Source organism: Frankliniella occidentalis, unplaced genomic scaffold (assembly GCF_000697945.3).
Source record: "Frankliniella occidentalis isolate FOCC.00 unplaced genomic scaffold, Focc_3.1 Scaffold246, whole genome shotgun sequence".
NCBI lineage: Eukaryota > Metazoa > Arthropoda > Insecta > Thysanoptera > Thripidae > Frankliniella > Frankliniella occidentalis.
Window position 1 is genome coordinate 250,601 of NW_026267372.1, and position 10,332 is coordinate 260,932.

The window sequence follows — 10,332 nt, forward strand, 5'->3', positions numbered from 1 at the left end:
TGGTTTGCACTTTCCGTAACTTCCCTATATAAGGTGAACCCAGAGTTCATTCTGTACTCAGATTTGAATCAACAGTGGTGAAGTGTAGTTATCAAGTTCCAAGTGTTTCAAGCCAAGCAAGGTAAGAAAACTGTCAACGTTGGGGAGCTATAATGTCGCTTTAATTAAACTAGTTCATTAACTCTTAGGTCATTGAAATAGGTTTTAATTTGTTTCAAAATTGTCCAGTTTTTATTTTTAATTGGTTTAGAGTTTCTTTTTGTCTGTATTCAACTTAAATCAACATTACATTAGCTACAAGTATGAATTGGCTACAATTGGGCAAAATTTCTTTGAATTCCTGGATTGAATGTATGACATCCAATCATCTGTGTCAGTAAATGTTTTTCGCCTTATCTTCTGCTTTGAAAAAGCTATCCAGCAAGCTTAAGGGGGCAGACCTGTGAAACGCAAGGGTTTGGGAAAATAGGAACTACAAGAAAACGAAGAATCGTAGCGCTTTCAACGAACGATACAGTAGGCGCTCGCTATAGTTCCGCCTTGGGTTCAGAATTGGAGTGGGTGAGTGGGGTCGCCAGAGGCGGAACTATAGCGAGCGTCTTCCCCCACTCCTTCTCTACCGCTCTCGCTCGCACTGCTGGCCGGCTGGCAGCCCGGGGGGAAGGTGGTGGGGAGGAGGAAGAGAGGGGGCCGCTTCTCGCTTGGAGTGGGGGAACCAGGCCTGGCGGGGAGGGAGCGCCGGCGGAACTATAGAGAGCGGAACTATAGCGATCCCTCACTGTATTTAGAAAGAGCAAGGATTAAGCTACGTTTTGATGTATACAACGTCTGCTTGCTTTTCCGGGAACATGCTCTTCTTTGTCTCGAAGTGGAGGGTTACGGGCCCTTACCGTGTGCAGGATTGCGCGACAACGGATGGACCTACAGCAACGACAAAAATGCCCATTTACTCTTAAAAGATGTAGCTTTCGTTTGACGAGAGCGATTTTGAAATTTTTATTTTTAAGTGTGTGCAAAAAAATTCCCAAAGTTTGGGTACCTAAAATTTGGGTAAAAATTGGGTACTTTATCCCCTTTTTCGGTACTTTAGAAATGAGATATCAAAAATCGCTCTCGTCAAACGAAAGGTACATATCTAGGCTACGACTAGGTGAAGTGGCTAGGCTGTAGCTCAAAAACTGGGGCCTGGAGGCTGCACACGGTAACGCAAAACAGAAGTGGGAGAAAAACGCGTTTAAAGTTTTCAGTACCGATGTGCAACGACGAACCAAAAACCGGGGCAACTTTCTGTGCTGGTCCTAAAAGATTCCGGGGCTCTAGAGGACTCCTTCCTCGTCGTGTATCCTGTCCTGAGCGCCCAGGCGAGCCCTGGCGGTCCATCCAGCCGGCCTCCCGCAGCACGTTTTGGGCTCTCCTGAGCGCAATTTTTCGAATTTCGACATCCGCTTTACGGCATTAGAAATAGAAAAGATCAAAGAATTTTTTGAAGCAATAAAAAAAATTGAATTTTTTAAATGATTTTCACAGGTCTGCCCCCTTCAGTAAACAACCTCATGTTTGTCTGTCTGTTCCATTAGAAGTATGCTAGTTCAACCATTTCAGGAATCATGTGTATCACGTGTTCACAACTTTATTCTTTCCGATATTATTTAATCAATTTTTAAATTTTTAATCTGTTAGTCAATTGATTTGTTGATTCCATTATTTATTGGAATAAAATAACATCACCATCACTATCAGTTTTTGAATCAATTAGTTTACAGTACATTTAATAAAGATATCATTCCTGTGGCCATCTTTACCATACATCGAATGTGTTATGGCCTGCCTTGCTTGATTGCTTCATTCATTACTTTGGGATCTTTTGCTTGTTGTCGCATTGTACCATGTTCGTTATGTGATATAGTACTTCATATCCTAAACTTTAAAGTATAACAGATTGTCTGGATACTCCGCCGACTTTTAGGGATAATCTAATTTTCTAATCTAACTTCAATGCACTGGATACAGCTTCATGTTTTAATCTATGATTTGTAGTGTATACTATCTGAATTTAATTAGTTTAATTTACTTGCAGATGTCGTCCGTGTTCCAGCGCTTGCAGGACAAGGCAATTAATCATGCGACAAAGATGAGCCCTGACAAGCTCTATCCGGGCAAGCTATACCCAGCAACTGAATTTAGATTAAGGAAATCAGATTATCCAGATAAATCAGGAAAGTGTCCAAATAATCTGCTGGCTTACTTCAAAATTAAGGACATGAAGTATTACATCACATGCCCCACTCTATACAATGAAACATCAGCAGAAGATGTCCAAGAAATGAATAAAGCTATCAGAGAGGGCAAGCCACCAAGTCTCTGCTTCTATGGCAAAGATGGCCAAAGAAATGACATCTTGATTCACGAACATGGTGAAAGTAAGGAACTGCATGAAAGGTACAATTCTTATTAAATGTATTTCAAACTTTGCTAATTTCTGCTTCATTTACAGCTGTTAACTATGCCCGTCTCATGGAATTCAAGAAGAAAGCGGAAGCTTAGGAACAAGAATCCAATAAATCAGGCCAATATAAGTCAGCTGCACTCATAGTGAGAATTATGGTAGGGAGTCCTAACTGCTCAACCATATCTTTCAACTCACCACACCGACTTTTCCAGTATGCTTTAGAACCTCGCAAATTGGACCCCATAAACATAAGTTTATTTCGTGCACTCTGATTGGTATTAAGATGAATCTTCAGCTGCTTCACAGTCATTTTAATCAGATCTGAATCTTTCTCTACAAAAACATTTCCATTTCTTAGAGCAGTATGCCTCATCCACATGTTGAAACAAAAAAAACGAAAAGTCTGGTGTTTGGCAAATCTTCCATCTTCATACAACAACAAATGTTTAAAATATTCATGCATTTTCACTTTTTTTTCCCTTGCTTCATTTAAATCACAATTACCATAAGGAAATAAACATGGAAAAGCAGACATGATAAAACCAGGAACAAATTCACTGACAGGTTCAACATTCATTTCAGGCCAATTTAGAGCAGCATTGACTTGCTGATTTTGATTAGAAACAGGTATTAAAGGCACACCTGATGACTGAATAAACTCAGTAGAACGATCTTCAATTAATTCTTCTTCACTCTCAGTGTCGCTATCATTTGCATTATTGTCACTGTCAGCACAATATGAAGAAACTTGGTCATACACATTGCCATCTTCAGGTAAATCATCTAGATTCGCATCTGATATTTCTATACATGAATAAAACTCATTATTAGCTTTAAGCCAAACTAAAGCATCCCGCACCTTCTTAGCTCTCACTTGAAAATCACAACTATCACCCCTATGATTTTTAAAAGTTACAGTTATAATTGAAGAAATATCTTCAATTCGATGAGGCAATTGAGTTGCAAAACCTTGAACATCTTGAAAAAAATTGATAACGTTCCCCTTGTAACCATACTGGCACCCTTTCAATTTATAAACACTCAAAACAGGATGCACTCTTGCAATCAGCTGCTCTTCAATGAATGTTAATCCTTGAAGCTCAAGTGGAACTGCTCCTGGGTCCATTTGATTTTGAGAAGAAAATTTCCTACACAAAGTTTTCTTACGATGCGCTCTTTTCATACCAGGATAGTAGAGATACTTTTCATTGCAAATAGAACAGTGTTCATACTTAAAAGATTTCAGCTTCTCATCAAAATTGTTACCAAGTGTTCGACTTTGTTCAGAAGTCATTTCCCGTAGACAATCAAGAGCTTCTGCAATACGAGGATTCTCACAATTGCCTGAAGATTCTGTAGATAAAAATATTAAATAAGTTAAAGCCAATCAATAACCACAATATCATAATAAATTACAATATTTTTACCATTCACATTACAGGGCGGCACAACAAGTGAATTCACACTTGAAACATTCATATCAGGACGATTAGCAGTAGGCACAACTAATCTCTTTAACTTTTTCCGGTCTTTAGATGTAAAATCAGTGTCCACAAAATGATGACTACAAACTTTACACAATTTGTGTAACCTTGAAATGTCTTTCAGTAGTAACTTCGGATTGTTACAAAAACCAACCTACTCATTGCATCTAAATATAAATTTTAAAAATTATAAAACAATTACTCCTGCTTGCTCACTTGATCCATAACCAACATAAAAGATAATTTAAATCTAATACCTTCTCAACTCAATGTCATCAGTAACATGCTGTCCTTCAACTATCTTATTGACCCGTGGAAAACCAAACATTGAATGAGTACTGTTATTGTTTCCACAACCACTTACAGAACACTTTGAATACACTCTTTTGCCTGGCACAGATTTCTGAAAACAAACAAATTAGTTCAGTTACACCATATATTCAATTTACGTAGACACATAAAACTTAACATACGTTCACACTTGCCACAGTTTCATTCTGACTATCCAATGCCAGTACAATTTCTAGCACATCCACTACAGAAACATTACTTTTAATACTGGCTTGAACTTCAACCGCATTTAGGTCAAGACAAGAACACTTCCCAACAACTTCATTAGAAGCATCATTTGCTTGAACCTGAACATCCATTGGAACATCTGAACTGATACTAACATCAGCAACAATTTGAGAGTCACAAACTTCAAACTCCATTACATCTTCATCAAAATAATAAAGCTTATTCGCATCATTACGATGCTTATCCTCCTCATCCTATAAATCAAAAAGTTACACTGATAATAACATATTTTTCAAGTTATCTAAATGTTTAAAACATATCATACCTCAACTGATACACTGACAGCTACTTCATTTAGGTCAAGACAAGAACGATTATAAACAATTTCATTAGGAGAATCATATTCTTGAACCTGAACATCCATTGGAACATCTGAATTGCTACTAACATCAGCAACAATTTGACAATCAGATACTTCAACCTCCATCACATCTTCATCAAAATAATAAAGATCATTCACATCATTACAAAGCTGATTCTGCTCATCCTATAAATCAAAAAGTTAGACTGAATTTCTATTCACATTTGTAAAGATGCTTTTTTAGGTACCAGTATTTCAACTTTAACTTAATATAAACCCAACAACAATAACAACTCAACTCACCATTTCAACATGTCCATCATCATGAGCTAATTTTTTAACCTATTATTAAAACTTGAATTACAAACACATGCCAAATAATAATTATGTCCACAAATCGAACAACTTACTTACCCCATTCCTTTGCAAATATACTGCAACATCTGCCAAATTGAGTGGCTCAGGACACAATAGGGTAGGCACAGCCCTACGCACTAACATTCCCTTTTCAGTTACAAAACTAGGATCAAAATGTTCACCACAATAAAAAAAACGACGATTGAGAGCAAAAACAGATTCCATCAACAACTTTGGATTGCAAGAATTAGTAATCCAAACAACATACCTAAATTAAATAAATTAAATATTAAAACCAAACCAACTAAAACAAAACAAGTAATACTTTTGCATAATAAACACAATTACTCACTTGTCATAACTTTTACCAGTGTCATCACAATTGAGTTTGGGAAAGGTGTGCATATGATGCGTCAGATCAGAATTCATACAAGATGGGACTACACACTTGCGAGTCGGAAACAACTTCTTCATCATGAGCTTCAGAACTGTAACATATTAATCAAATTACATAAAAATTCAAATTTCGCTGTAACACACATTAAAATATTTCTTAAAATTCATTTCCTCAAAGCCCCAACTGCCACTCTAAGGTACTTGTCAGCTTATCAAGATGAAATGCTTCGACAGCACGGCAGGTGATAAAATGGCGAAACGGTCCATCAACCCAGAAAGAGAGAGAGTCTCTTTGCGTCCCCCCTCTAAATTCCATCAACCCACATCGGCCTGCACTGCAAAAAAATAGAGTCTGATACAGAACGATCTACAGCGTTACTGTAGATGCCGCTCTTAGTCACTGCACCTAGGGTACAGAGCGCGTAGTACAGTGTTGCTGTAGCACCGGAAAGCCCAGGATTTACACGGTACAGTGTACGAATACGGCTCCACTGTAGACAGTTTTGTCCGCGCTTTTGCCTTACAGTGGTCCTGTACATTGCTCCCTGTACCAAATTTTAACCATTAAAACTGCATCGATGCTGTTATTCGAATAACAGAAGTTCCTGGAAAATAATTAGCAGGACGATCTGTAGTTTTCCTGTCATAATTTTTTGCAGTGTGACCTTGAAAGTAATGCGTTAAACGAAAGGAATAACCTGACTCTGACTCAAAGCATTACATTTTTTTTTCGATAACTTGTCACATTCAGATTGCAATCAGCAATGTTGTGACAGGCTAGGCTGGAACGAATGGGGAGAAAAATAAATGCCAACACAATAACAGAAACACACAACATCAAATTACATTACAACTCAACCAAGAATAATTTAAACCATCAATAATTTTTATTAAGATCATAATCAATTAAGATAATAACATTAAAATACATTATTACATGTGATACTGTTAGTTTACTCATACTGCATTTTATCATGCGGACGTTGGCTGAATTGGGACTGATTTCACGCTGACTCTGGAGAGCCGTTGCGTACAGCCCATCCCGACCATGTTATGGCTTCGCAGTTTAGTTTAGTTTTGATTAGACTAAATTTAGTTTAGTTTATTGGCTCAGCCGATTAGGACTAGCTGGAATATTACATGAAATTTAAATAATAACAGGGAAATCAAATCAATGCAACTGAAAAATTGTTTTCGTACTGACCTGCAGACGAAGCATAAGTGTTTGAGCTGTTACCTGAAGCAGCTGAGGCCTCTGAATTATCAGATTCGGGCTCGGAGTCCGACGCATTATAGTCTATCAGACGTCTTCTCTTACGGCGGCGATATCGTTTTCTCCTCAACTGATGTCTATGTTCGTCTGGCTCCATGACGACTTAATTGTGTGCCAAAAACGGCTACAACGTAAATGAACTCAAGATTTCACTGCTGATTTTGGTCTCTATGCCTGACGACAACGAGTGAGAGAGAATGTTGTTTCATTTCCGCCTATAGGATTGCTCTCCCATTTCTATTGTGCGCCAATTAAAAAAACCGTCACCAGAGAGCGTTGACCACCCCTCTCAGCTGCACGGGGTATCGCCAAGCCTGGAGGGGCGTGCCTACACCGTGCACCCCACGCGAGCCCAATGGGTTGCCTACCGCCACGGCGTCAAATCACTTGAAGTATAATCTTTTAGTATTGGTAATCAATTTAAATCACACACATATGCAGAAGTGTGTGGTTTTTCACGCAAATCACCGGGGTGGACGTGGGCACATCAGGGATCAGGAGCCCTAAGCGTCGCGTGCACGGTGTCGATTGCGGGCGGAGGAGGCTGGCGGGTTGCCTACCCGGGGAGGCGCTCCTTCTCCCAGCGCCTGGCCGGGCTGGCCGGTCCGTGCGCGGAGGGAGAGAGGCGGTTGCGAGGACCTGCCTGATCATTTGCAGCCAAGCGTTGGAAGTCGGTGGTTCGGCCCCCGGCCTTGGCAGCTTTTTTTGTGCCTTTTCTTCCGAGGAAGAGCAGCACGGTCAACACGTGTTCATAGCCGCCTCGGTACACTGCAAAAAATTATGACAGGATAACTACAGATCGCCCTGCTAATTATTTTCCAGGAACTTCTGTTATTCGAATAACAGCATCGATGTAGTTTTAATGGTTAAAGTTTGGTACAGGGAGCAATGTACAGGACCACTGTAAGGCAAAAGCGCGGACAAAACTGTCTACAGTGGAGCCGTATTCGTACACTGTACCGTGTAAATCCTGGGCTTTCCGGTGCTCCAGCAACACTGTACTACGCGCTCTGTACCCTACGTGCAGTGACTAAGAGCGGCATCTACAGTAACGCTGTAGATCGTTCTGTATCAGACTCTAATTTTTTGCAGTGTAGTCGAGGTGGTTGCGGCGCGGAGCCAGGCGTCGGAAGTCGGTAGTTCGGCTCCCGTCGCTGGCAACTTTATTTGTGACTGTTTTTAGTGGAATATCTGCATATCGGTAACGGGACGCGGGGCTTCGCGGTGTCAGTCGCGCCGAGCCAAGTACTAACAAATCTTTCTCTAACTGATTTTGGCCAGCCCGGCCAGGCGCTGGGAGAAGGGGCGCCTGCCGGTCCCCGGGTAGGCAACCCGCCAGCCTCCTCCGCCCACAAGCGACACGGTGCACGCGTCCCGCCCCTCTGGCCCGTCAAGGACCCAGTAATCCGCTGACACTTCGCCCGCAATCGACCATCCTGCCTGACCCTCCGCCTCAGGTCTTGCCCGCAATCGACCATCCGCCGTCTTGCCAGCGGCTTGGCTCTCGGTACCCGAAAAGATTAACGTTACGCCCTTCTGTGATCGTGGTGGCGACCGTCGGATTTCACCCCGCTTTGTCGCTACAGGGGCGTAAACTTAGGGGATGGTTTTGAGCAAATTCACACATTTTTGGCTGAGGCCCGAAAACGAAAAGTCCTACCGCGTTCCAATTTTGATCACAGGTGCATTTCAAGACCCCCTAAGCTGCTGCATGTAAGAATGACTGCACTGGAGTAGCAACTAAGTACGTTGAAATGTGCGCCGCGCTGGCTGGCGAAGCTATCTCCTCTGAAGCCAATGTGCTTAGAAATCTCAACCACTCAATTTTTGAAAGCCTATGGTCTACTGCAACTAATGATGCCCGTGTTTTGAGTGTAGCATCATTCAAACCGGAGCTACGACGCCTGGAACGCCGCAGACCCGTTTTCTGCCATCTGCCACCCGTGAATGTAGAAAGAGACAGACAGAGTGAGGGTCATGTTTCTTCGAAAGGGGCCACTGAATTATAAGTTTTCACTTCAAATCCTTCTTTTTGTACACAACCGTGAAGCCCCTGAACGTCGCAGTCTCAAACTGTTACTATTTCATGGACATTCATGACCCTCACTCTGTCTGTCTGTCTGAATGTAAAAACGTTCTTAGCTGATGGTTCTCAACTGGTTTCTTTACTTTTTTGTACAGTCCAAACCGCTCCTAACACAGGAAAATCACATCAATTTTTTGTCTGTTGAGTCACTTTTAGGAGAACATTTACAAAGGAATACCAGCACTGCACTGCGTTCCCTGCATTTTCTAGATCAAGACGTCCAAATGCACGGACGCTCAGCTTGCAAGGTCGACTTGCCGCTAGAATAACCAGCACGAAGGACTGCTGAAGATCTTTCAGCGAACCATGCTGATTCATCTGAAACAAAATAAAACATTAAATACTGACTAGAAGGCGTCCATGAACTGAACCGAATCCATTTTCTTAGTAATTGGCTGAGGTGTAAGCTTAGTTATAGTTAAAGTGTCGCTTGACAGCATATAATGCCTGAGTTTAAAATTTGAATAGCCGAGCCCGGAGCTCCAACATAAAAATGCGGTAGCAGGTAGTGGTTATAAAAAACGTCGGCCTGGGCGCCAGGAGGACGCAAGCTACCCCTAGAATTATTAAGTGTTATCTAGTACTTCCATAATCGGGTAGAGGGGTGATCAACAGGATTACATTTCAACAGCAATAGCAATAACACCTTTATTCACAAAACTTCTCTCTTTCAAATTCACACTATACAATAGACAGGTCCGAGGCGAGGGTGAATTACAAACACAATACAAAAGAAGACGGTGTCCCAGGTCCTAGACCTCCCCTCCCACGAAACCCCCTAAAATCCAATTAGTGAAGAATAGAAAAGTCAAACTATGACTCTATCATAGGGCAAAAGGTAAAGTGCAATTTTAGTATGCAAGGCCCGTGGCTCCGGCCAACGCCATGGGGTGTGGCAGACATCTCAGCTAAACAAAAGCGATCTAAACAAATGCCAAGAAAATAACGGCCAATTATTACTGCCCCCATAATGTGAATGCTTTTACGCAAACAATTTATGCCAAATTGAAAGTAAAACTGAAACTATTTAAATGAATGAGCACAGAACAATCAAAGTAAAGCCCCATTCAACGGCAAAACGTGCCCATGCCTCGAGCAGCTAGAGCTCAGCCGGACTCCGGGTAGGGTACACCATGGCCGCTGCCGCTGGCCACCCCCGATGGGTACTCTGAGACGCTCCTACAGGGTAGAGTAAGCCACAAGGACCATTAAGTAGATGGACTACGCATTCGGTAGTTTCTGCGCGCATTTACAACCGGGCATGTCAACCCACCGCTGACAGGTTGGGCACCGCTTCGGCACTCCTCGGCCGTGCTCGGGGCCTGCTTCGGGACCCACCTCGAGCCGAGCGAGGACCAGCGAGGACGACGCCAGCGGGGCCTCGCTCGCTCGGCTCGAGGTGGGTCC

At 41.9% G+C, this 10,332-nt stretch overlaps 1 protein-coding gene across 1 annotated transcript in view; it reads right to left on the reverse strand.

The window, feature by feature from the left end:
- Positions 1 to 8,983: 8,983 nt before the first annotated feature.
- Positions 8,984 to 10,332, reverse strand: part of LOC127750730 (uncharacterized) — a 31,251-nt gene continuing 29,902 nt past the window's right edge. Inside the window, exon 5 of the mRNA XM_052273098.1 lies at positions 8,984 to 9,243. Coding sequence (XP_052129058.1) covers positions 9,052 to 9,243 — 192 coding nt within the window. The 3' untranslated portion in view covers positions 8,984 to 9,051. The remainder of the gene's footprint in view (positions 9,244 to 10,332) is intronic.